This window comes from Gopherus evgoodei, unplaced genomic scaffold, assembly GCF_007399415.2.
Source record: "Gopherus evgoodei ecotype Sinaloan lineage unplaced genomic scaffold, rGopEvg1_v1.p scaffold_124_arrow_ctg1, whole genome shotgun sequence".
Lineage (NCBI taxonomy): Eukaryota > Metazoa > Chordata > Testudines > Testudinidae > Gopherus > Gopherus evgoodei.
The window spans coordinates 11749-38905 of NW_022059787.1; the positions used below are offsets into that span (position 1 = coordinate 11749).

Here is a 27157-nt window from a genome sequence, read left to right on the forward strand (position 1 = left end):
CAACTAATTAAATTTCCTGGGTGCTCAGATGCTACGATGGGGGCCTATACAAACCAAGAGAGGAGTAAAGCTTTTGTGGTAACAGCTATAAATGTATTAATTCCTTGCTCTTCACTGTATGCATATTTTTACTGTAATGGCGACACTGACTAATCAAAAAGACAACTCTGCAATTTAGATACCACAGCAGATTTGATATAATTACAATGAAGTTAATTGTCCTTCCTCCCCACAAAATTAGTGGGAATATGCCAATAAGAAACAAATACAAATTTCATTCAGACACGTTTAATGTAGTTGAGAGGTAAAATATATCTGATGGGTACGTTTCAGACTGTAAAAAAATATACAGTCCATTGTTCACATAGTTAAGAAAAACAATTCAGTTACCAAAAGTTTATTGATAAAAGTTTAATGTCAACTTACTTATAAAAATGAAAAAAAAATTAAACATACACTGTACAATTGAGCATCTGAGCCCTACTGACTATTAATGATAGTAAAGCATTTAAGGAAGTTGTGTCAAAAAGCAAAGGTTAACTCCAGGGATGTATGCTGCTTTAAAAAAAAAAGTTTCTTGTTTTCAGGAACCTACATGCCTGGCCTAGTTCTTAAAGCTAATTACAAAATCCTCTTTCCTACTGGTCCAGGTGTCCTGACAGTGGTTTCTTCTAATAGCACTGTGAAAAGAAAAGAAATATTTGATGAGGTATCTGCATACAGCTCATTTCTAGTTCTTTGCAAACAGGAAGAGAAGGCGGTACTAAGATGGTAATTCCCAGTCACAGCATTTGCTTACATTCAAGAATCTCTACAGGGATTGGAAATGTTTTTTCTGTTCACTTGCCCACAGGAAGCGCAGAGAAAAGTGTATTTGGTCCTGAAGCCATTTGTATTGGTAGCAAAGAATTTCTAGACATGGCAGGTTATGAAATACCTTGAAGTGTGGGTTTGACCTAACTTTAAAGAAAAGGACAAAAATAGATGTTAACTTTATAAAACTTCAGAAAGGTGCACAAAAAAAAGGAAGCTTTTCCCTGGTGTTTTCCCCATTTTCTTCTGCTGACATTTTCATTAGCATAGAAACAAGATACGTTTCTGGGGTGCTACAGCAGCCTAATAGGGCAAAGAACATATAAGAATTAGGGGGAAAACAGAATCCAGATATTCACAGTTCACTGTACAATGGCCCAATGAAGTAAAGCAAGCCCTTTTTTCTCCTGCTTCTAGTATTGTCTTCACTCTCCTGGGCCATTGTAGCTCCCCAGAAACTTTTGAAATAATCTTCCAAAATACAAGAATTGGTGTACGTCAATTCCAGAGCTCTCTCCCCAGCCCTCCCGCCCCCATCCACCAGGGAGGTCTTCCCGCCCTCTCCACTGAAAGGGAGAAAAAGCTGAAAGCTGACCAGGCCTCTTCCCAGGAGGGCACATAAAGGAATGCTGAGAAATGTAGTTCTTTCCCTGCTCCAGGGCTGGCTCTATAGGAGCTATAGCTCCCAGGGCCCCCTGGTGGTTCTCAGCTCCCAGGCTGGATCTGCCCCTGCAAATGGGTCCCCGAGCACCTGCTTGCTTTGCTAGTGCCTGGAGCTGGCCCTGAACCTACCTAAAATGTGCTGCATGCTTTTGAAAGTGTAAGTTTAGCACAACATATTTTCACTGAGAGCTGATTTGATCAAGGAATATTATCTGTAGTTAGTGAATTGAACTGCTGGTTTCTGCTGACCATTTCCTTTAGATTTTGCCAACAGGAGCTCTCATCCTTTCTCACCTAGTTCTTGGGCTTAGACTGGAAAAAGAAAGCAGGTTTCTGCCTCTTTTTTTTTTAATTCTGAATCCATTTCTCTACTTTCAGTGAAGTAGCCATTTGACAAACTAGTTGAATAAGCTGAAATAAAGAAAATATTCTCTCTGCCGCTTTGAAAGAGGCTTCTGTTATCACAATCTGGTTAACACTTGAACAAATGTACTTCCGGTGCTCAGCACAGTGAATTCCACCAGTTCAGTGGCTTAACTTTCTTTTGAATTTCAGCATAAACATGTACTGCTTGAATATGAGTTAGTTTATTTTAAAAGATTATACTATATTTAGGCCTTAATATAAGTTGTCAAAATTTCAAATTTAATTTTAAATAGGTTTATTTTTTAAAAGAAAATCTGATTGAAATAACACATCCTGATTTTTGTTTTTAAATCCGATGTATGCATTGGCAGATACAAAGTTTTCAGAAAGAAACAATGTTTTGCTGGGGCAGCACTGGGGAAGGAGGGTCTGTTTCTGCAGGGCTGGGCGGTGCGTTTCCGCCGGGCCAGAAGGTCCTGGGGGGGGGTGTTTCTGCAGGGCTGGGGGGTTTCATCCCTCACCTGTTATTTTTGGAGTCATGTGGCCCTCGCCGCTTTACGAGTTGTGCAGGCCTGCTGATGGCATTCGCAGAGCCTCTCGCTTGTGTGGATTCTCTGATGCTCAATAAGGGGTGAGCTGTGATTGAAGGTTCTCCCGCACTCAGTGCATTCATAGGCGCTCTCTCTTGTGTGGATTCTCTCATGGGTAATAAGGTGAGAGCTTTGACTGAAGGTTTTCCTGCACTTACTACATTCATATGGCCTCTCCCCTGTGTGGATTCTCCGATGGGTAATAAGGTGAGAGCTTTGACTGAAGGTTTTCCTGCACTCACTACATTCATACGGCCTCTCCCCTGTGTGGATTCTCTGATGCGTAATAAAGGTTGATCTTTGAGTGAAGAGTTTTCCACACTCACTGCATAAATAAGACCTCTCCCCTGTGTGGATTCTCTGATGGGTAATAAGGGTTGATCTATGAGTGAAGAGTTTTCCACACTCACTGCATAAATAAGGCCTCTCCCCTGTGTGGATTCTCTGATGGGTAATAAGGGTTGATCTATGAGTGAAGAGTTTTCCACACTCACTGCATAAATAAGGCCTCTCCCCTGTGTGGATTCTCTGATGCGTAATAAAGGTTGATCTTTGAGTGAAGAGTTTTCCACACTCACTGCATAAATAAGGCCTCTCCCCTGTGTGGATTCTCTGATGGGTAATAAGCACTGATCTTTGAGTGAAGAATTTCCCACACTCAAGGCATTCATAGGGCCTCTCCCTAGTGTGGATTCTCTGATGCCTACTCAGGTGTGAGCTGTAATTGAAGGTTTTCCCACACTCAGCGCATGTAGTTTTTTGCTTTTCCCTGCAGATTTCCTGCTGTCTTCTGGTTTCCTTAAGACCCTTCTGAGTTCCCTGACAGGAAATAAAGGTATCCATTTTCTCCTCTGGCTGGTTTCCCTGCTCTTTTTCTGATCTTTCAGGAACCTCACAGGATCTTCCCTGCTCATCACTACTGGACACATTCCTTTTCATTCTTTGCGAGAATGCTCCGTGTTTATCCACTTCCTCAACATTTCCCTGATGAGAATTCTCCTCCTCTTTCTCACATCTCATTGTATCACCTGCTGTGATAGAGACAGAAACCTCGAACAGGGATAGAAAGGGGAAGACCAAACCAAAACAAGTGCTGGAGAGAGGTCAAATAAAAATCAGGAACTCAGCTCCCCCAAAACAGGAGAGAGGAGGGGGAACAATTCAGTATTCACATCCCATCCAGCTTTTCAGGGGGAAGGGAGAAAGCTACTGCCCGCTGTCTGCTAGGATCTATAAGAAGCCTTGAGCTATATTTACCCTGCTGATGCGACCCCTGCTATGGACAATAATGAACTGAGAGACTTCCCAAGAGCTTTGTAGGGCATACCAGATGTTTCCTTCAGGCACTTACAGATTCTGAGTTGGTGTAATGTTTCCTCATCTGTGCAGGGAGATCTCAGGATCTCTCTCTTCTCTGAACCCTGGAGGTCTGGGACCCACGGCTCTTCCTCTTGTTCCAGATGGGAGACCACATCATGCTGGAAAACCAGAAACCCTGCTCAGATGAAAGAAAAGAAAGGAGTTCAGTTGATTTCATAAAACTTGATCATAAAAAACATTCTATTAATTTAACTTCAGTGCTTTGTGTGACCTGGTGTGCCTGGGGCAGTCCTCACTGAAAATGCCAAGATCAGGGCAGGCTGAAAAAGGGAGAGCAGATTGGCCCCAAACTGATGGTTAACGCTGAAGTTAAACTCACTGACCAGTCACAAACTGTGCTTCTGATCCCACACACTGAGTAACGAGACACTGAAAAAAGAAATCACATGGCCCCCTTTATTGCATGACAGTTCTCTGACTCCTAATCAGCACCGAGGTCCAGTACAGTGAGAGGTTATTTAAAAACTCTGCTCACTGTGATACAGCATGGCCAGAGGGCAACAGGAGAGTGATCCCAATTGGATCTAGGAAGTGGGCGGGTGGAAGCTCAGCCACATTACCCAGTCACTATAGGTTTGGATCTCATCCAAAATACCATGCTGCCAGCCAATCCTTTAGCAGCTATACTAAATGTTTAGAAGAAAGAACGAATGAAAGAATGAAGTTCAATGGAAAAGCAGTCAGATACATTCCAAAATGGATAGATCAGGTTCTTAGCAGTATTGGTGAGTTGCTGGCTTGAAAGTCTGTCTGGAACACATGCACAGCTTGGATGGGTCATTCAGTCCTTTGTTCCAGGGTTCACTTTGTAAAGAAGTTGCTCCAGAGGTAGGAATGGGGATTGAAGACTAAATGGAGATGATGCAGCTGCCCCTTACATTCCTTTTGCCATGTGTCTTGTACTTCCTGTGTCCCAAACAGAAGCTTCACAGCACATGGCATGCAAAAGCCTTGAAGTTCTCAGTACACAGGAAAAGCCCAGCATGTCTTGCTGACTCAATAGGTGTATCCCCTTGGTCCTTTCCATGGGCTCATTGTACAGCTGATGACCCTCAATGGGCCATCAAACAGGCTAGGCAGTGTTGATGCCAATATGTCTGGGGGTGTCACCCAGAAACACTGCACAAGTCTGGAAATACAGATATACCCTACATATCTATTACTCATAATACAAAGGTGAGGCAAACATACAAACAAAATTATCATACTTGGCAAATCATAACATTTTCACTGACACCTTATATGGCATATCTAGCACCATTCATTGCAATTTGATCAGATTATATTATTATTTTATTATTAATACCAAAGTGGCTCACAATTCCATGCAGTTTCACACTTGGTAAACCAGTGTATTCTCAGGACCAGTTCCCTAGGTCCTTGAAGATGCTGAACATTGTGCTTATGATGGATTGAAATACCCACATATCTGCTGGGAACACACACACAGACACTGTGTCAGTCTACACCCCCGTGTTCACTCTTTTAGAAAATTATCATCAATTTTGTATGCAGTATGGCTTGTGAGGTATGATTTGAAAACCCATAACCTACTGAATATTATCCTCCTGTTAAAATGTAGAGTAACACTGTATGTGAAGTTATGAGATTTGACAGTATGATATTACTGAAAAAGTTACAGTTCTGAGGAACACCCACAGACCAGTTCCTCAGAGAAAGCAAGGCAAACAACTGGTCAAATAGACATTCTCTTGAAGGGTGAAGGTGTGAAGAAGACATTTACATTCCATCACAGGGACCACTTGAAGCTGCTGTGGAAAACGACCATATGATTGATTTTGAATCAGCTCAGCCTGAAGCTCTTTTCTTGGTTAAAAGTGCACAGGGGGAGACAACTATTGGAATATTGTCCCCCAGAGCTAAAAATCACACAAGTCTTTTAAAGCTTAAAACCAAAATCAATGACACATACGTTGCACATTAATTCCCTTATTTGGAATATATTGCAAAATACGATGCAGGTCAAAAGCAAGCTGGACAATCAGTTTTCCATATTCGGCCATGCCTGTTATTGTTATTACACATGGTGATAGGGGAGCAAGATTCTCCATGTCTCAAGAAATGTCACTACCAACCTAGGCCATTTTCACATGCTGGGGTGCAATCCAGATCAGTGAGGAATTGTGTCATCTGTAATCTTGGGTGAGCTTCAATGTTCTGCTGCTGGAGCTCCCCTGTCTGGATACCCGCAGCCAGCATTGAACGATGCTCCGAGCGTCCGTGTGATAAGTAACCCTGGACTTGGAGCTCTGACTCCAGCAGCCTGCTTGTTACATTCCAATAACATTCTGGTTTGGGTAGAGAAGGCTCAGCGTTTGAGAGAAGGCTGGGGGTAGGAAGCTTCTTTTCATTACACTGGACCTAAACCCCCATTTTTCTTTGAGCAAACAGGAGATATTTGACACTGTGTGATACTGCTTCTGTGCTCTGTTCCCAAAGTATTCTGCAGCAGGGAAGGGTCTGTGGTAGTGTGTGTGTCACTGGCATACTGGGGTGATGCTGCAACAGGACAGAGTACAGATGGCACGGTGGGGGTGGCATGAACCTTCACGCTTCATTTCCCCTTCCAAGAACCGAGGGGACAGGAATTCTTACCCAGCAAAGTCACAGTCTCATAATTCTCCAGCATGACATCCCAGTAGAGGGCTCTCTGAGTGGGGTTCAGCAGAGCCCACTCTTCCCTGGTGAAATGCAGAGCCACCTCCTCAAAGGTGATCGGCCCCTGAAAGAGCGAGAGCCCAACACTCAGTATCTGCTCCCCACTCACACTCCCAATCAAATGGAAGCTCTGGTGGATCGCAGTCAACAGAGTCCCACCCTACCCTGCTCAGAGTATCCAGCAAATACCAGGGTGAGGGGATGAAGAGAGCCCCATCTCTCCCAGCAGATCCATCGCACACCTACTAGCCACAGATTAATACAGGAGATGGAGCCCCTAGTATGGTTCAGGGAGAGCGCCCTGGTAGGAAGCCCAACACCCTCCTCATTGTGAGGTGCTGAGGATGAAGAGAGGGGCAGCTCCAGACCAGACTGTGCAAACCTCCGCTGTATTTGCTGTCCCTCTCCTCCAGCAGGTACCCACCAATCACCCCCCCACCACCACCAATAATCCCTACCTGGGCTGGTCCCACTGCAGCCATTTCTCTTCCTTGTGCCATGGGAGGACTGGATGAAATGGAGTGAAAGATGGAGGTCACTCTGCAGCATTGGAGGGTGAGAAAGGTAATTGTGAGGGTTTCAGAATAGGCTTTAGTTAATTTCACATCATAAGTCCCCCAGGCCCTTCTCCAGCAGACAGACGTCCTACATTCTGCCATCCTGAGAAAATGCTTCTTCTCTTGATTATAGTGTAGACGGGGCCCTTCCTGCCAGGCTAAGCACACAGAAACATTTAACCTCCCTTCTCCCTCACCCCACCCTGTAACAAAGTCTCTCAACACAAGGCTAGAAAAGAGCAGAACCCAAGGTACCACTGTGGGAGATTCCCATGGACACTGACCCCACAGCAGCCACACCCCAGCAGCGGGAATATGGAGTCAGGAACTGGCTTTTCCTCTTACCGCTCCTTTTCTTGTTCACCTGGGCAGGGTAGAGCAGAGCAGAGAAGCAGCTTTAATTAAGGTCATTTCCCGGCACGGACCCCTCTCCCACCTTCCTCACCCCCCAGATCTAGGAAAAGGACTGAGGCACATATTTTCCCAATGGCACTGGAAATTCCTGCAGTTTTCAAGAGGGGACAAAAGCAAAATCTGTGATTTCACCTCACAGTGTTTGAGAGTGGATAGAAAGTTATCACCGCCCCTTGCTGGCCAGTCACACAGGCAGAGGGAGCCCTGGGGGATGTTTCATTAACAGGAAAATGGAAGGCCTGGCGGGACAAAACAGGTAAGAAATGACCATGCCCTGTCACTAGCAAATAATGGCCACCCTGGATCCACCCCAGAGGTGGCTACATCTTAGCACTGCAGGAAGCAAACCTTCACAGAGACCATTTGTCTTAAGGTTTAGGATACTTCTCCAGCCACACTGCACTCAGAGTGACTTCCTCATCCTGTGCCAGCGGGAGAAAACAAAAGGGACCAGCCAACTCTCCTGTTACCAGCTGGGAACCCCTGATCCCTCAAACAGGGGGAGGCCTCTGGCTTTGATGTGTATTAAATATCTGGCTGGTCTCTTTCTTCGGCAAACATTTTAACAAAGCTCAAGGAGGGAACAAATGGTTTGCAAAGGAGACAGGGAAGGATGATCACTGGGTAATTTAACCCCCTTCAACATCCAGGATGGAGAATGACTCAGGGCAACAGGCTCCCCCCAAGCAGGGGTGAAAGTAATTTACAGGATTTACCGGTACTTCCGGAGTGCTGAGGGGGGCGTGGCCTCATCCAGAAGAGGTGTGGCCTTTCAAGATTTAAAGGCCCTGGGGAACCAGCTCTGGCTGGGAGACCCAGAGCCTTTAAATTAACCAGGGGCTCCCAGCTGCAGAGGTGGCTGGGAGCCCCCTGGGGCTCAGGGGCAAATTAAAGGGCCTGGGGCTCTGGCCACCAGGGGGAACCCCGAGCTTTCCATGGCCGGGGCAGGGATTTAAAGGGCCCAGAGCTCCTGCTGCTGATGGAAGCCCAGAGACCTTTAAATCCTGGCCTCAGTCAGGCTGCCAGAGCCGTGGCCAGGATTCAAAGGGCTCAGGGCTGCCAGCAGCGGTGCGGAGCTCTGAGCTCTTTAAATCCCAGCCCCAGCCCTGTCACCGGAGCCGCGGCCGGGATTCAAAGGGTTCTGGGCTGCCCGCAGCAGCAGGGAGCTCTGAGCCCTTTAAATCTCAGCCGTGGACAGGAGTTAAAGGGCTCTGGGCTGCCCACAGCCGTGGGGAGCTCTGAGCCTTTGAAATCCCAGTCATGGCCAGGATTGAAAGGGTTCTGGGCTGCTCACAGCCGAGGTCTGAGCCCTTTAAATCCCAGCTGGGGCAGGGATTCAAAGGGCTCTGGGTTACCCGAAGTGGGGGGGAGATCCGAGCCATTTAAATCCCGGCCCCAGCCTGGCCGCCGGAGTCACGGCCAGGATTCAAAGAGCTCTGGGCTGCTCGCAGCTGCGGGGAGTTCTGAGCCCTTTAAATCTCAGCCGCAGCCAGGATTTAAAGGGCTCTGGGCTGCCCAGAGCCGCGGGAAGCTCTAAACCCTTTAAATCTCAGCTGGGGCAGGGATTCAAAGGGCTCTGGACTGCCTGCAGCCGCGGGCAGCCCAGAGCCCTTTCAATTGCCGCCTTGGAAGTCGATGTGTTCCGGCATGGCATACTGGCTCTTGCCAGTACGCTGTACCATACCAGCTTACTTTCAGCTCTGCCCCCAAGAAACAAGTTGTTGGGATTTAGAAACCATGGGAAAGAGCCCAAAACTCAAGAGGATTTTTAACTGACATTTGATAATGACACAGAAAGAGGGAAAAACCGAGATTTGAGATCAGTGTTCAGAAATGAAAGTGAAAGGTGGAAATCTGAGGGATTTTGGATCCATTTGGTAAACTATAGAGAGAAAAGTGGAAAATCAGAGGGATTTTATATCAGTTGTTGATAGGAGGTAAAATCTGAGTGTTCCCCATGCATATTTGAAAAATGAATAAAGAAAAAATGGGCAACATTTGCAAACATTTTCTATCCGTATTCAAGAACCTGAAAAAAGGTGTAAATCTGAGATTTTTTCAGTATTTTATAATTAGAGAGACAGGGGAAAATCTCAGGGCATATTCAATTAGAAATAGACAACTAGAGGCAAGTGGGACAAATGTTTCGGGTATTTTATATGAATATATCAAATATCATGTATTTGATAACATGAGAGAAAAACAATAAGATCTGAGGGGAGAGAGTCACTTTCCTGCCAGGGCCCAGGACTCCCTCCTTCCCAACAGGGTCTCTCACTCACCAGAGGGCTCGAGCCTGGGGGGCTGGTACGGGCAGAGACCAGGGCTGCCCAGGAGGTATGTCTCAGCTGGAGAAAGCCTCCCTCCCCCCCGGATCTGGTGTAGGAATGTGCTATTGGTAGCAGCCTGGGGCTGGACCCTCTCTATAGGGGACATTTGCTCCTCCTTCCCCTTCCTGGGCCTTCCCATGCCCTGTTGCCAGCAGAGATGGCCCCCCGTAGCCCAGAGGTGTCCCTGTCTCAGGGCTCCCCCAGCCTCTGCCCAGTTCAGAAATCACTCGGGGGAACCATTTCCCACCTACACAAGGACAAATCACTGCAGATGAAAATGGGGGGAAACATCCCAAACCTAAGATTTGAACTGGCCATGGGCGAAGGGGAGAGGAAACGGGGCACAAACGGGAGAGGGGAACAGGGAACTTCTCAGGGATTTGAGGGAAGGGGGGGTCACCCTGGGTGTTGTTCATTGCTCTCAAGGGAGAAAGGCGGCAGGACGGGAGAGGAGGGAGGTCCCCATGGGACGGGTCAGCTGTAAATCCGAGGGGATCTCAGCCCCCCCTTTCTCTCCCTGTTCCTCAGGGGTCACCTGCTCTTCTTCTCCCCCCCGGCCATGTCCGGGCTGCAGAGACATTTCCCATCCGCTCCTTTCCCAGGCCCCGCAGCCCGGTCTCACACCCCCGGCTGGGCCCCTCCCCCCAGCACAGGCTGTGGGGCCCCAGAGCAGAGCCTGGCCGGGCCCGGGGGGCACTGGGCTTCTGCAGGGACAGCAGCTCTAAGGCCCCACGTGGGCGCTGCACCCCCCGCGCCTGCCAGGGAGCAGATCCCGGCACTGCGATATGCCAGGTCCCCCCCCACCCGCCAACCCGGACCCTGGGGCAGAGTCACCGCCCGGCCCCGCCCCTGGGGCTCGCTCCGGGACCTGGAGGCTGCAGCTCCACAACGGGCCGGGCAGAGCCTGGGGTGGCTCTAGTGGGAGCAGGGCCCAGGCCGGGCACGCAGGGGTTAATGAAGGGCTCGCCTGCCGCGATCTGCGCATGCCCAGATCTCCAACAGCACAAAACCTTCTCCGGTCTCAGGAGAGGATCCAACAGCCCACCGCGAAACAGAGAGCGCCGCCCCGCCCACCGTTCCATCGCAGCCCGGTTCCGACTCCCTCGCTGACGTCACTTCCGCTCCCTGGAGAGTCAGGAACTACATTTCCCAGCCTGCCCCGGGGCCTTCGTGCGAGCCCCGCTTGGGGCGGGAGAACAAAACTGCTGCCGCCGCCTGCGTGTGAGCCGGGCCCGGGTTGAGTCGCTGCTGCTCCCCGGGGGGGGCCCGGCCGAGGGAGGCTTTTTCCAGCTGGGCCCCACCCCCTTGGCAGTCCCGGGCTCTGCCCGCCCCAGCCCCGGCCCGGAGCCCCCGGGGAGTGAGAGACCCCATGTGGGGGGGGGCGGGAAAGTGACTCTGCTCCGAGGAACCTGGGAGAAGCCTCGCAGCCGCCTCGACCCCAGTGGAGCTGCAGCAGAATCCACCCCGTCCCGCTCGTGGGGGGGAGTCTCTGTGGGGGGAGGGTGTGTCGGGCAGGGAGGAGAGAAGCCGGAGTTGTAGGGGGGGGCAAGGTCAGTGGGATTCGGGAAGGGAGTGGAAATGTCTCTGGGCCAACATGAAATTCCCGGGGGGAGGGGAGTTAATTGGATCCTTCCCCTGTTTGTGCCACTTCCCTCTCACCCCCGATACAAATTCTCTCTAGTTCTGCCCTTTTTCTCTCTAAGTGTCTGACACGAGCTGTAAAATCTGGGGAGATTTCCCCCCTTTCCCCTCCAGTGATCAGCTCTCTCGTCTCCCCGGATTTCCCCCTGGTCTCTCCATGATGCTGATTTTTCACCTTCAGTTGCATAGTTCGTGACACGTTTTTTATGCAAATCTCAAAGGTTGATATAAAGTACCCAAAACAATTGCTGCACTTCTCTCTAGTTGTCTATTTCTAATTGACTATGCCCTGAGATTTTCCCATTTCTCTAATTATAAAATACCAAGACAATCTCAGATTTGCCCCTTTTCTCAGGTTTTTGAACATGAAAATAAAATGTTTGCAAATGGTGCCCATTTCCTCTCTATTCATTTAACAAATATTGATGTGAAACACTGAGATTTTTACCTCATCTCTGATATAAACTGGTATAAAATCCCTTTGATTTTCCGTTTTCCTCTCTATTATTTGCAAAAACAGAGCCAAAATCTCTCTGATTTCCAGCCTTTCTCTTTCATTTCTACCTTATTTTCAAATATCAATTAAAAATTCTTTCCTATTTGGAGCTGTTCCCCATGTTCCGCAATCCCAGCAACTTCTCCTTTCTTGGAGGAAGCCTGTTGCCCTGAATCATTCTCCATCCTGGAGGCTGCAGGGGGTTAAATTTCCTGGTGTTGATCTTTTCCCCTCTCCTTTGAGAACCATTTCTTCTCCCTTTATCTGTGTTACAATGTTTGCTGATGAAAGAGATCAGCCAGATATTTAATACACATCAAAGCCAGAGGCCTCCCCCTGTTTGGGGGATCAGGGGTTCCCAGCTGGTAACGGGAGAGTTGGCTGGACCCTTTTCTTTTCTCCAGCTGGCACGAGATGAGGAGGTCTCACTGAGTGCAGTGTGAGTTGAGAAGTATCCCAAACCCCATGACAAAGGGTCTCTGTGAGGAGTTGATTCCCGCAGTGCTAAGACGCAGCCACCTCTGGGGTGGATCCATTGTGAACATTATTTGCTAGTGACAGGCCATGGACCTTTCTTGCCCTCCAGGCCTTCCATTCTCCTGTTAAAGAGGCATCTCCCAGGGCTCCCTCTGCCTGTGTGACTGGCCAGCAGGGGGCGGTGATAACTTTCTCTCCACTTATCACAGACTGTGATGTAACACGGTTGCTCTGGGGGCAAAGGATGTCTGTGTGGGGAGATTACAGCTACAGTTGAAGGGGCGGTGTGGTAGTGGGAGTTGTTTGGGTGACTGGGCAGGTGGGACCCTAATGAAATTGGTGGTTTCTGGAGGTTGTGGAGGGTTGTGATGTGCCCAGCCCTGAGGCTTTGGGTCCTGGAGGTGGGTGTTGCTGTTGGCTGCAGAACAGTGGGTTTGGGCATCTCTTGAGAGTGGGTCAGGGGGTTAGAGGGAGGCTGGTGCTGTGCCACGGGCTCTGTCTGGGCTTTCTCTGCTGGCTCCTGGGATCATTGCCATGCCCAGTGCACAGAGCTGGGAGGGATGTGGGGGAGGGAGTGGAGCTCCGGCACTAGGTCAGAGGATGCGAGGCAAGCAAAGTGAGGGATCCCACTGAAAAGCATCAGGGAAGAGGAGGAGGTCCCAGACAAACAACATGGCAGATCCTGCTGGAGGGCAGGAGTGTGTCCTAGGCAGGCAGCGAGGGACTGAGTTCCTGGTGGAGGGGGGGTCCCTGGCTGCTGGGGGCTCTTGGTGGGGGGAACCCTTTGGGATTTCCAACCTGGCAATCATAGTTTGGTGGCGGTTCTCTGGCCATGGGGCTTTGACAGGTATCTGGGGTCCCTGGTCAGGGACTCTGGGGGCTGTGTCCCAGGGAATATCTGTTGGGACCCTGGCTGGGGGGTGTCTGGGGACCCTGGTGGGGGGTCTGGGTACTGGGGGGTGTCTGGAGACTGCTAGTAATTATGATCCTTCTCTCTGATCAACTTGTGCCAGAGTCCTGGCTCCAAGCACTGCCTGGCATTCCCCAGTAACGTATCCTGTCACTGTGATAACTTTTTGTCCAATTATCAGACATTGTGAGTGTGAAATCACAGATTTTGCTTTTCTCCTCTTTTGACAACTGCAGGAACTTTTGGTTCCATCTGGAAAATGTGTGCCCCCAGTCCTTGTTCTCTGTCTGGGGGGTGAGGGAGGTGGGAAGGGGATCAGCACTGTCACATGATAGTCTCTTCCACAGCGTTCTGGACTCATTCTTTCTGAAATCTGGTGTCATTGAGACCATTGTTAATCCAGAGTCACTGTATTGAAGGACAAGGGGTATGGCTACATTCAGAACTTCAAAGCGCTGTGTGAGTGTGGTTGCAGTGCTGTGCAGTGCAGAGAGCTCTCCCAGCGCTGCACGTACTCCAGCTTCTCATGGGGATTCGCTTGCAGCGCTGGGAGTCGCGCTCCCAGTGCTGCGGCACTGTTGACATTGGTGCTCTATAACACTGTAACTTGCAGCGCTCAGGGATGTGTTTTTTTGACACCCCTGAGCACGAAAGTTCCAGCGCTGTAAAGCGCCAGGGTAGCCAAGCCCAAGGAGTGACTCCAGATGGACATTGGGGCAAATGAGATCAGCAGTTCTCCCTGTGAGGAGGGGCTCTCATTAGCTGCTCTCCCCAGAGAGCTAAAGGAGGGAAGCTGCTCAAACACTCTGTCCCTCTCTGCTCAGAATATTGGGGTTCAGCTTCCTGGGTCAGACGCTGCAGCCTCCATTGTGATCTGGGAGACCAGGCTTAGCAGCTGCTGCTCCCCCAGCGGGGTTCCGTGCTGGGAAGTGAACTTAATTAAAGCTTCTTCTCTGCCCGGCCCAGGGGATGACTTTCTCCAGCTGGTCCTAGCCCCCTAGGGCAGCCCTGGGCCCTGTTAATACTAAATTCTCTGCCCGAGACTCCAAATAACTGAAAGGAACGAAGGGAAAATGCTGGGGTATGGCCTTAAAATGACTCCACACAAACAGACGCCTCCTCATTTCTCATCCCATTAGCAATTGCAGGAGCAAATCCAGCCATGGGGAAGCAAACTACCCAGGAGTGGGACTTTCCTACTAGATAGGCAGGGAGAGGGGATGGGAAAAGGAGAAAGAGAGATTGAAAGGGGCAATGAGAGAGAAGAGTTTTGAGGTGGGAGGGGAGAGGAGGAGAGAAGCTAGAGCTGCAGGCGGGGGAAGGGCAGGGGGACAGGCAGATGGGTGGACGGTCTCTGTGGAGCCAGGAAAGTCCAGGGGGAGAGTGTGTGTGTGAGAGTGTCCTGGGCATAGGCGTGCGCATGGGGTGAGCCCCGGCACCCCAGTGCCCTGAGCTCCGGCTGGGGAGGCTGCTCCTCGCCCTCCCGTGGAGGCTCAAGGGGAAGGGGAGGAGGCTGCGGTGGCTGGAGGCAGGTGCTCAGCCCCCTCCCCCCCGGGAATGACCCACTGTCGGCAGCTTGTGGTGCCTCCTCCGCTGAGCTTTTCCCTGGGGGCAGCCTGCACAGCTGTGATCAGCTGTTTTCTGGGCAGGCGCCGCTCAACTGCTCCCCCCTCCCTGCTCCTGCAGAGGCTGAGTGAGTCCCCCCACTAAACAGCCTCAGGGCTCAGGGTGGGCGGGGGTGCAGGGCCAGCAGCAGCACAGCCCGCCCCGCTCCCTGGGGCTGCCCCGCACCTCTCGGGCTGATGGCTCTGCCATGGCCTCCACGTGAATCGCTGCTCCCTGCCCGCCAGGCTCGGCTCCTGCCACAGCAGCATTGGGTGCCCCAGGGAGCCCGGCTAGGCTGGGGCTGAGAGCAGTGGGAGGTTAGGGGGAGGAGAAGCTCCAGACACTGCCATGTGTGGGGGAGACGAGCCAAGCTGGAGTAGGGGAGGAGAAGCCCTGGACTGGGCTGGAGACACGCTGGGACAGGGGAGGAGAAAGAGAAGCCCCTGGGCCCTTGCAGGAGCTGCAATAGGAGGGAGGGGGAGAAGCGCCAAGCTGGGGCAGGGGAGGAGAAGCCACGCTGGGTTGGGAGGCGGGGGGGGGACACAAGCCCAGACCCCAGCAGGAGCTGCACTGAAGGGGGTGTGGAGGGGGAGAGGAGCCACCCTGGGGCAGGGAGGAGAAGCCCTGTACCCTGGCAGAAGATGTGGGGCTGAAGTCTGTGGCTCGGGAGCCCCAGCCACCTTAGTGGCAAAAGTTGCAAGGCTGAAGCCCTGACCCCACTCTGTGTGGAGCTGCCCTGAGCCCCTCTCGCTCCCATCCCCCCTGTGGAGCTGGCTCTCATTCTCCGGCTGTGGAGAAATTCAGCCCAACTGTCCCCATGTTGGGATCTCCATTTCCCCCACCATCAACCAGCCATGAATGGATTTAGCCAAAAAGGCAGGGTATTGGCCCCATTTGGCATGTGGGCTCTAGGGCACAAAGAGGTGCAGTGACTTTCCCAAGGCTAAGCAGGGAGTCTGTGGCAGAGCAGAGACTCAAACCCAGAACACCTGAGCGTGAATCCTGTGCCTTAACCACAAGGCAACCTTCCCACCGAAGGAGAGGGAACCTCCTCTGCCACTTTGTGTGTGTGGGTGAGAACAGCCACTAGACAGAGCTGCCAGGAGGTGAGGAGGAGGGTTGGATAGTTGAGGAGGTGATTAGGAGGTGGTGGGGTCTCTGGAGGGGGTGGTCATGGGACAAGGAGCAGGGGGGTTGGATGGGTTGAGGGTCTGGGGGGGTGCCTGTTGGGGGGGTGGGGGGTGGAGTGTTGTGGGGCAGGCAGGAAGCAGAGGGAGTTGGATGGGTTGGGAGTTCTGGGGGTCCTATCAGGGGGTGAGGAGCAGTTGGATAAGAGTGGGAGTCCTGGGGGTCTGTCTGGGGATGGGGGTGTGGATAAGGGTCAGGGGGATGGGTAGGGTCGTAGGGAGGCAATTACAGTGGGGGAGTCTCAGGAGGGGATAGTTAGGGGACAAGGAGCCGGGAGGCCTAGCTAGGGGGTTGGGTCTTGGAGGGCAGTTAGGGGCAGGGTCCCAGGAGGAGGCAGTCAGGGGACAAGGAGCAGGGGGGGTTGGGGATTCTGAGGAGGGCAGCCAGAGGGCAGGAAGTGGGAGGCAGTGGATGGGGTGGGGCTAGGGCAGGGCTCCCTGGTTGCACATACTAATAAAATGTTCTGTGCCTGCCTATGGTCATGGGGGTGAGCTACTTGCATCCTTTTCCTGTTTGTGCAATTTCTTTCCATCTCAAAAAAAGAGAATAATTCTCTCTAGTTCTTCCCCTTCTCTCTCCCCTCCCCACATGTGGCTAGAAAATCCAAGGAGATTCCCTCCTTTTCCCTAAAATTATTGACTCTCTAGTCTCTTATTTTCCCTATTTTCTCCATAATTCTTTAATTCTTCTCAGATTTGGGATGTTAACCCAACCCATTTTATCTGAAGCAATTTGTCCTTAGTTGGGGCAATAACACAGGACAGCAAATTCCACTTAACGTGGGTGGTAATTAGTGGGTGCTGGTTGGGGGAGCCAACGGACATGGCTGCCTCTGCGGGGGAGATGGGGTGGCTGTTCTCTGCCAGAAACAGAACATGGCCGAACAGGAGGGAAAGGGAGGAGCCAGTGTCCCTATGGAGCCTGCCCAGTTCCTTTGGTTCTGCTCCTTTCTAGCATTTTGTTCCGAGACTTTATTACTGGGGAGGCTGAAAAATCTCCCTGTGGGTTTAGCCTGGCAGGAGGGGCAGGTCTCCCTTGTAATAAAGAGATGGAGCATGTTCCCAGCATGGCAGAATCTAGGCTGTGTCTGTGCAGGGAAAGATCCTGGGGGAATCGTGATGTGACATGAACTGAAGCCTGTTCTGAAACCTCCACATTTGCTCTTCTCACCCTCCCAGGCTGCAGGATGTCATCCATGTTTCGCTCCAGCTCATCGAATCCTCCCATGGGACAGGAAACGGAAACAGCTGCAGAGGAGCCAGTTCAGGTAGGGATTATCAGTGGGGGGGGCTGGTGGGTTCCTGCTGGAGGGGAGGGACAGCAAATACACAGGAGGTGGGAGGTTTGGGCAGTCTGGTTTGGAGGCTGGAGTTTGCCAAAAAATTCCCAGGGTGGAGAATGGGAGGAGGTTAGGGTGAAGCAAAGCTGTTGGGACTTGTTTAATATGCGGCTTCCATTCTAGGAACAGACCCATGAGGTTGGAAGGTTGACATGCTCTAATTTGTGGGACTGAAAGCAACCCAGCTAGGTGGGGCTGGGAAAATGGATCAGACTCCCAGGGCTGGAGCCCAACCTGATTAACCAGCGGCTGCTGTGAGATGTGAGGGGGCACCCACCAGTGAGGTTTGGGGGAGGGGGACTCTTAACCTTTCTCTTTCTAAGGCCACGGAGCCTGGACTTCAGAAAACCAGATTTTGACTCCCTCAGGGAACAGATGGGCAAGATCACCTGGAAGGCTAATATGAGGGGCAAAGGAGTCCAGGAGAGCTGGCTGTATTTTAAAGAAGCCTTATTGAGGTTGCAGGAACAAACCATCATGATGTGCAGAAAGAATAGCAAATATGGCAGGCGACCAGTTTGGCTTAACAGAGAAATCTTCAGTTAGCTTTAACACAAAATGGAAGCTTACATGAAGTGGAAACCTGGACAGATGACTAGAGAGGAATATAAAAATATTGCTTGAGCATGCGGGGGTGTAATCAGAAAGGGCAAAGCCCAATTGGAGTTGCAGCTAGCAAGGGATGTGAAGGGTAACAAGAAGGGTTTCTACAGGTATGTTAGCAACAAGAAGGTCGGGGAAAGTGTGGGCCCCTTACGGAATGCTGGAGGTAACCTAGTGACCGATGATGTAGAAAAAGCTGTAGTACTCAATACTTTCTTTGCCTCTGTCTTCACAGACAAGGTCAGGTCCCAGACTGCTGCACTGGGCAGCACAGTATGCGGAGGAGGTGAGCAGCCCTCAGTGGTGAACGAACAGGTTAAGGAGTATTTAGAAAAACTGGACATGCCACAGTATTCTTGCCAGGAAGTTAAAGAAGTATGTATTGGATGAATGGACTATAAGGTGGATAGAAAGCTGGCTAGATCGGGCTCAATCAGTAGTGATCAACGGCTCCATGTCTAGTTGGCAGCTGGCAGCAAGCGGAGTGCCCTGGGGGTTAGTCCTGGGGCCGGTTTTGTTCAACATCTTTATTCATGATCTGGATTTTGGGATGGATTGCACCCTCTGCAAGTTCGCAGATAACACTAAGATGGGGTGAGAGGTAGAAACGCTGGAGGGTAGGGATAGAGTCCTGAGTGACTTAGACAAATTAGAGGATTGGGCTAAAAGAAATCTGAGGAGGTTCAACAAGCACAAGTGCAAAGTCCTGCACTTAGCATAGAAGAATCCCATGCACTGCTGCAAGCTGGGGAGTGACTGGCTAAGAGGCAGTTCTGCAGAAAAGGACCTGGGGATTACACTGGATGAGAAGCTGGATACGAGTCAGCAGTGGGCCCTTGTTGCCAAGGAGGCTAACAGCATATTGGGCTGCATTAGTAGGATCACTTCCAGCAGATCGAGGGAAGTGATTGTTTCTCTCTATTTGGCACTGGTGAGGCACATATGGAGTACTACATCCAGTTTTGGGATTCCCACTACAGAAAGGATGTGGACAAACTGGAGAGGGTCCAGTGGAGGGCAAGGAAAATGCTTAGGGGGCTGGGGCACATGACTTATGAAGAGAGGCTGGGGGAACAGGGCTTATTTAGTATGCAAAAGAGAAGAGTGAGGGGGGATTTGATAGCAGCCTTCAGTTACCTGAAGGGGGGATTCCAAAGAGTATGGAGCTCGGCTATTCTCAGTGGTGGCACATGACAGAACAAGGAGCAATGGTCTCAAGTTGCAGTGGCGGAGGTCTACGCTGGATATTAAGAGAAACTATTTCACTAGGAGGGTGGTGAAGCACTGGAATAGGTTATCTAGGGAGGTGGTGGAATCTCCATCATTAGAGGTTTTTAAGGCTCAGCTCAACAAAGTCCTGGCTGGGATGATTTAGTTGAGGTTGATCCTGCTTTGAGCAGGGGATTGGACTAGATGACCTCCTGAGGTCTCTTCCAACCCTAATCTTCTATACTCCCATCGAGGGAAGTACACCCACCTAACTGAACCACCCTTTAGATTGGCGTGGTGCCTCTTCAAGCTTCTTATGATCAGATTTGAGGCTACTGCATTGTCCCATCTTCTCTGTCCTGTGTGCACCCTGCTGGAGTACCAAGAGCGCAAATGTTCCTGCCTTTCTGCAGGGAGATTCAAGAGAAGGCCGTTGCTTACCTATGCAAGGACAAAGTACATTCCAGCTTCCCATAGCTACAATTTTTTAAAACACCAAAAATAAGACATGATGTCTGCACATTTTTTTAAACTATATATTACAAGTAAACCACTGTTACTTATAGAAAAAAATCCATAGAATGCAATGAGCTTGATCTACCACTTCTTGGTCTCACAGTATTCCTGGCTTATGTGAATACAGGCGAGTCTCATCTTATGCAGGGGTTCCATTCCGTGCTTAGTGCTGAAAGTGAAAACCGCCTATAGTCAAAATTACATTGAGTTGAATGTTGGGCGGAATCACCTGCACTACAGTTACAGTATTAAAATGGTTACTTTTTCTCTTTTTTGTTTTTGCCGACTGTGTAAAGCTGACATCATGCATGTTCAATGCGCATAAGATGCGACAGACCTGTAGTCCCTTTTTGAAAGTAACAAAACTGCTCAGATGATTAATAGTATCAGAGGGGTGAGCCATGTTAGTCTGGATCTATAAAAGCAACAAGGGCTCCTGCTGCACATCTGTTAGTCTACAAGGTACCACAGGACTCTTTGTTGCTTTTACAGATGATTAATGTCCACCAGCAGCATTTGCAGATTGGCAAAGAATATAAGGTCCATTCTCGAATTAAAAGATTGATGCTTCTGTGCAACCAGGCAAAATATTCAGGATTAGTAAATGTGCATTAAGTTATTTAACATTTTATAATGGTCACAGAGACATTTTGCGTAGCAGGTGAAAAGTGAAAACAGTAAGTCGCACAGACATTTAAAAGGATATTGAATCCAATAGAATGTACGAAATCATATAAAAGACACTGTCTGTACACGTTCATTGCTAAAGTAATTGACATTAACGTGATTGATTGTGTACTGAAAGAAAAACAGCTGCTTCCTTCTTGTGTAAGATGAGGCTACTGCAAGCTGTATTGACCTTACCGAGAACTGAACTATTTCATCACTCATTTGTGCTGTTGGTGAGAGCCCATGATGGTGTGATGGACCTTTTATCAGCATGATTTGGCTAGGACCGCACTACTTATGAATGGCAATATCTTCTTTACACATTGTGGAGTTAAGTTGTAGCCAGAGAGCTCTTGGTCCTTCAGTTCCTAAAGAGTTCCAAGATATGTTGTGTTGGACGCTTGTGTTTTAGTTTAATTAAAGATGTTTACACTTGCTGTAGAGCTCCCTATTTTTGTGTGCGTTTTATTTTCTGCCTGTACCACCACTCTACAGACATTATCCTAGTGGAAAATAAAATGAGATACTTGGCTGTCAAATTAATTGAAGTTGACTAGATGTGGAAATTTGATTTTCAACTATCCAGAGAGCTCAGATATGACAAGGCTGGAGTTCCAAAAATAATGCACTAGTTGTATTCTTCCATTAAGGCAGCTACTACAGTACTAATGAATGAGAAAATACCTATGACTAGATCTGACTGGAAGAATTTCAACAAAACCCTTTTGATGGAATTTGCTGGTTTATCAAAAGCAAAATGTTTCACGGGACCATGTCAATTTCAGCAAAATTCCAACAGAAACCAGACAGGTTTTTGATGGAACCCTCTCAGGCAGGCAGGTTTTTGATGAAAACCTGCCTGGTGTCCTGCCAGCTCACCCACCAGGTGGGCGGATTGGGAGCTGGGAGCCCCAGGGTCTCTGGCTCTGAGGAAGTTCATCATGGAGACTGCCCTGAACCTGGGGCTCCCAGTAGAGCTGGGGACGAGAATGGTGATTCAGTTTCACAGAGAATTTAGAAATATGTGGTTTTCTTTTTGAATTGAAATAAAGCCAGACTTTAAAATCTTAAAATCCTACATGAAATGGTATTATCGTTCTCCACCCAGCTCTTCCCCTACCCAGTATTGCCAAATCTTGCAATTTTCTCATGAATTGTGCAATACTGGGAGGGGGGGGTTGAGGCCTCATGTGATTACATGAGACTCTCAGAAAGCAAGCTTCTCGCCTTCCTGATTGCAGTGAAAAAACCTGAAAATGTGATAGCAGCAAAGAATCTTGTCGCACCTTATAGACTAACAGACATTTTGGAGCATGAGCTTTCGTGCGTGAATACCCACTTCATCAGATGCATGTCAAAAAAATGCACTAGTTGTATTCTTCCAGTAAGGCAGCTACTACAGTACTAATGAATGAGAAAATACCTATGACTAGACCTTCAAGAATTTTTTGAAATTCTTACAGTCAGGTCTAGTTATAGGTATTTTCTCATTCATTAGCACTGTAATAGCTGCCTTAATGGAAGAATACAACTAGTGTATTATTTTTGGAACTCCAGCCCTGTCACATCTGAGCTCTCTGGATAGTTGAAAATCAAATTTCCACATCTGGCCAATTCCAATTAATTTGGCAACCAAGTATCTCATTTTATTTTCCACTAGGAAATGTCTGTAGTGTGGTGGTGCAGGCAGAAAATGTGATGTAAGAGCACAGAAACCACTGAATAAAAGCAGCCCAAAATATATGGGATTAAAAAAAATCTCATGATTTTAGGCCAAACTCATGATTTGTTTGGTGGGGGGCCTGATTTTTGACAGCTTGGGTTTGGCAATACCGCATACAAACATAATTCAGCTCAAGTGACTGATAAGTCTCCAATTTAGCACTGGATAAAGAAAACGACAGCATGAAGTTAGGAATTGTTTTCTGTTCTATTCTGTGCAATAAAACCTGTCACTGATTTCGCAAAACATAGACCTTTAAAACTGGTTATACGAGTCAGGATTCACACAGCTCACTCAGGTATATAACAGGTTTTGACCCTCGGATTGAGGGGAAATTGTCTCTTTAGAGAAGAGAGAAAAAGTGAAGTCTTAACTCCTTAGCCAGCCTACTTGCCTCAGCCACAGAACACAGGAAGAGCCAGGCAGGAGCCTTCTACAGCCCTTACCCATGAAAGGTTGACTGGATCTGCACATTTCTTTCATATTCTGTAATGCGTAGAACTGTAGACTACAGTGATTTCATCTTATACCTTAGTTACTATTAGTTATCACAAAACAACCACACAGTTTATAGTCTCTGCTAGTCCCCGCCCCAGTCAGCGGTGGCTCCAGGCACCAGCGAAGCAAGCACATGCCTGGGGCGGCAAGCCGTGGGGGGTGGCCCTGCCGGTCCGTGCAAGGGCGGTAGGCAGGCTGCCTTTGGCGGCACTCCTGCGGTAGGTCCGCCAGTCCCACAGATTTGGCGGCAATTTGGCAGTGGGTACGCCAAAGCTGTGGGACAGGCAGACCTCCCACAGGCAAAGGCAAAAAAACACCATGATAATATATGCTGCATCGCTCATCTCTCCCTGGTAGATTGTGTTGTGCTGTGATGTACATGACCTACTTTGTTTACTTCACTTTACCTGCTCATGTCACAATAGGATAAATGGGCTGTTGTCAGAACTCTGATTCACGCTGGCCTGGCTTGCATGGTAAAGATGAAAGTGCTTCTTCAAGGCTCCCAGGCACAGCTGCCTTCAGGGAGGAGACCTGGCATTTCAATATGGGGCACCTGAGCAGCTCTGCAGAGCACTGCTTCAGGCCACTAGCTCAGCCCCGTTTTCTTTTTAGCCCCTGGTTCATAAGGTGACAGAAATAATCCTTAGTGACACTGCAAATACATGGCCTATAACTATGCTAACTGCTGTTCACGTTCTTCCCAGGGATTGATTAAATTAATGGAATGTAAAGGCCCACTATGAACCTTTGCTGAAAACTCCACCCAATTTTTTAAAGTTCAAGTTTAACTTATTCTTTAAAAAACTATTTTATTTTAGCCTCTCCGTGTCCCGGTTTGAGCCCACGTGGAAGATGATGATATTCGGAAAGCTGCAAGAAATTGGCTGTTATCACTCCTCCCCCAAGCAAACCGTGAATCTTATAAGGAAGACTGCTCTCTTGATTTGTCCAGTCTAATTTCTGTAGCAAGAGAGATTCATGTAAGTATCCATTCCAAAGTGAGAACATAAGAACAGTCAAAGGTCCATCTAGCCCAGTATCCTGTCTTCCAACAGTAGCCAGTGCCAGGTGCTTCAGAGGGAATGAACAGAACAGGGAATCATCTGGTGATCCATCCTGAGGCCCATTCCCAGCTTCTGGCAAACAGGCCAGGGACGCCAGCCATGCCCATCCTGGCTAATGGCCATTAATGGACCTATCATCCATGAACTTATCTCGTTTTTTCTTGAACACAGTTATAGTCTTGGCCTTCACAACATCCTCTGGCAAAGAGTTCCGCAGATTGACTGTATGTAGTGTGAACAAATACTTCCTTTGGTTTGTTTTAAACCTGCTGCCTATTATTTTCATTTGGCGACCCCCTAGCTCTTGTGTTATGAGGAGTAAATTCCACACATCCTTGCCCTGCCCCTTGCCCCACCTCTCCTATGAGGCCCCGCCCCTGCCCCACCCCTTCTCCTAGGCCCCCCTCACTCCATCCCCCCTCACTCACTCGCTCATTTTCACGGGGCTGGCTCAGGGGGCTGGGGGTGCAGGCTCTGGGGTGGGGCCAGAAATGAGGAGTTCAGAGTGCAGGAATGGGCTCCAGGCTGAAGCAGTGGTCTGAGATGCGAGAGGGGGTGAGGGCTCTGGCTGGGGGTGTGGGCTATGGGATGGGGCCAGGGATGAGAAGGGGGCTCTGGGCTGAGGGTGGAGCTCCAGGCTGAGGTAGGGAGTTGGGGTGTGGGAGGAGGTACGGGCTCTGGGCTGAGGGTGTGGGTTTTGGGGTGGAGACAGAAATGAGGGTTTCAGGGTGCAGGAGAGGTCTCTGGGCTGGGGCAGGGGTTGGGATGCAGTGGTGTGAGGGCCCTGGGTGGGGGTGCAGGCTCTGATGTGGGGCTAGGAATAAGGGGTGTGGGGTAAAGAAGGGTTCCAGGCTGGGATGGAGGGGTTTGGAGAGTGGGAGGGAGATTAGGGCTGGGGTGGGGGGTTGGGGTGCCAGGGGACTCAGAGGTGCAGGCTCCAGGTGGCGCTTTCCATGTCACTCCTCTGGCTCCTATATGGAGGCAGGGCCAGGCAGCTCTGCACGCTGCCCCATCCACAGGTGCTGCTCCCACAGCTCCCATTGGCTGCAGTTCCCAGCAAATGGGAGCTCTGGGGGTGGTGCTTGGGGTGGGGGCAGCATGCAGAGCCCCCTAGCTGACTCTATGCCTAGGAGCTGGAGCAGGGACATGCCAGCTGCTTCGTGGGAGCCGCACAGCATAGATGCTCCTGAGGTCTCTTCCAACCATAATCTTCTGTGATTCTATGCTTCTAAGAAAAAAGAATGGGCTTTCTGTAATCTCTGGAGCAGAGTTTATTTTTATTTTCAGATTCAGAGTCAACCCCCCACTCTTTGCTACCACAGCTCTAGAAAGGATTCATTTCTCTAGTCAGGACTGATTAACGTCTGGTAGTTACACTAAGGGAGCAACAACCTTCAGTGACCATCCTTATGAAGTTTGCATTATAAAGTAGGATTCTTGGTGTAGAAAGTTGAACAAACCTCACAGAGAGTGAGGGGGAAAACTTCAAAAAAGGGTCTGAGTCCAGCTTTCTTTTTTGTAGCTTGGCTAATCATTTGAACAATCCCATCCTTGGAAGGTCCTGCAACCCTCCTCCCCACAAAACTCCTTTTCCCAAGAGGCAATGGCTCCTCCTATGTGATCCTGCTTTCTTAGTCGTGGGCTATAGCAGCCTGCTACCCCCTCTGACAATTGCAGGGAGAGCCTCCTGTACCTTCTTTCTCCTGGCACTGTCAATAGGCAACCTGATAGGCCTTTTTCTCCGCCTCCACTGAGATTCCTATCAAACACTAAAATTAGAGCTAGCAGAGTTTATTTAATTATTAATAAAACAAAAAACTTTGAAATGATACAGACCCATCAAACTGTACACATAGCTCACCTATGTAACTGGAGGGGAAGGTAACAGCATGGTAGGACCTCTCTAGCTCTTGGGAGAGGGAGGATGTCTTCCCTCCTCATTGCCCTGTCAGTCAATGACCTGTAGGCCAGAAGGGACAATTGTGATCATCTAATCAGACCCCCAGTGTAACACAACCCATAGAACTTCCCCAAAATATTCTCTAGAGCATAAGGAATGTTCTCCAGAGACTTGATTTGAACCTGCAGTTTACTCCATCACTGCTACAAGCCTGAACTAAGAACTTTGCCATTACTGTATGTAATTAATTCCATTTAACCAATTCTAGCTCTCATCTCTATCTTTTTCCTTTCATGAATAAACCTTTAGATTTTAGATTCTAAAGGATTGGCAACAGCGTGATTTGTGGGTAAGATCTGATGTGTGTTTTTTTAGAGAAACATCCAATCTTGATTTAAAAATTTTCAGTGATGGATTTTTTTTGGTCATCCCTGCCGGGGCCCCATCGAAACTGTTGGAATTGTGCCCCACACTTCCTAAAGTCGGCCCTGGTGAGGGGCACTGTCAGAGCAGGGGGCTGCGGGTTGGGAGTGAAGGGCACTGGTGGCACTGGATGGGCTGCAGATCGGGAGTGAGGGGCACCAGCAGACCTCGTGGGGGGGAACCCTGGGGGCTGCTGGTCGGGGAAGGAGGGGCACTGGCCCGGCTGGGGGCTGCGGGTTGGGAGTGAGGGGCGCTGGCAGAGAGAAGGGGAGAAACCAAGAGGGCTACAGTTCGGGAGTGAGGGGCACTGGCGGAGCAGGGGGCTGCGGGTTGGGAGTGAGAGATTCCGGTGGAGCAGGGGACCTGCGGTTCGGGAGTGAGGGGCACCGGTGGTGCTGGGAAGAGGAGTGTGGGTTGGGAGTGAGGGGCACCGACGGAGCAGGGAGTCTGCTGGTTGAGAATGAGGGGCACTGGCGGAGCAGGGAGGTTGCGGGTCAGAAGCGAGGGGCACCGGCGGAGCCGAGGGCTGGGGGTCGGGAGTGAGGGGCACCGGTGGCCCTGGGGGGGTGCTGCGGGTCGGGAGTGAGGGGCACCAGCGGAGCCGAGGGCTGGGGGTTGGGAGTGAGGGGCACCGTTGGAGCCGGGGGCTGTGGGTCGGGAGTGAGGGGCACTGGTGACTCTGGGAGGGAGCTGCGGGTCGGGAGTGAGGGGCAGCGGCCGAGCCGGGGTCTGCGGGATGGGAATGAGGGGCACTGGCAGAGCAGGCGGCTTCGCGTCAGGAGTGAGGGGCATCGGTGGCTCTGGGGGGGGGCTGTGGGTCGGGAGTGAGGGGCACCAGTGGTTCGGGGGGGGCGCTGTGGGTCGGGAGTGAGGGGCACCGGTGGAGCTGGAGGCTGCGGGTTGGGAGTGAGGGGCACCGGTGGTGCTAGGGGTGACTGCAGGTTGGGAGTGAGGGGCACCGGCAGAGCAGGGGGCTGCGGGTCGGGAGTGAGAGGCACCCTGCATCACGCATATCTCTCCAAGGCTCCGTGATGAAGAACTTGGGGTCTTTATATCCCGCTGGTGCACCCACGCCCCAGCGATGCTGATGGCCGCTCTTCT

At 50.1% G+C, this 27157-nt stretch overlaps 1 protein-coding gene across 6 annotated transcripts; it reads right to left on the reverse strand.

Annotated features, from left to right (window-relative positions):
- Positions 1 to 272: 272 nt before the first annotated feature.
- On the reverse strand, positions 273 to 25323 carry LOC115639791 (zinc finger protein 34-like). 6 transcript variants are annotated; one of them, XM_030542769.1, is made up of 7 exons: positions 10803 to 11133; positions 7333 to 7412; positions 6950 to 7031; positions 6429 to 6555; positions 3784 to 3927; positions 2364 to 3463; positions 273 to 680 (listed from the first exon to the last, which is right to left on the reverse strand). In XM_030542769.1, the coding sequence occupies exons 1-6, from the start codon at positions 10872 to 10874 to the stop codon at positions 2379 to 2381; spliced, it is 1590 nt and encodes a 529-aa protein (XP_030398629.1). In that variant the 5' UTR covers positions 10875 to 11133; the 3' UTR covers positions 273 to 680; positions 2364 to 2378. The 6 variants fall into 6 exon arrangements, with proteins under 6 accessions (XP_030398629.1, XP_030398630.1, XP_030398627.1 ...); XM_030542770.1 differs by having other exon boundaries at positions 10760 to 10857; XM_030542767.1 differs by having other exon boundaries at positions 10661 to 10857.
- Between the last annotated feature and the right edge of the window lie 1834 nt (positions 25324 to 27157).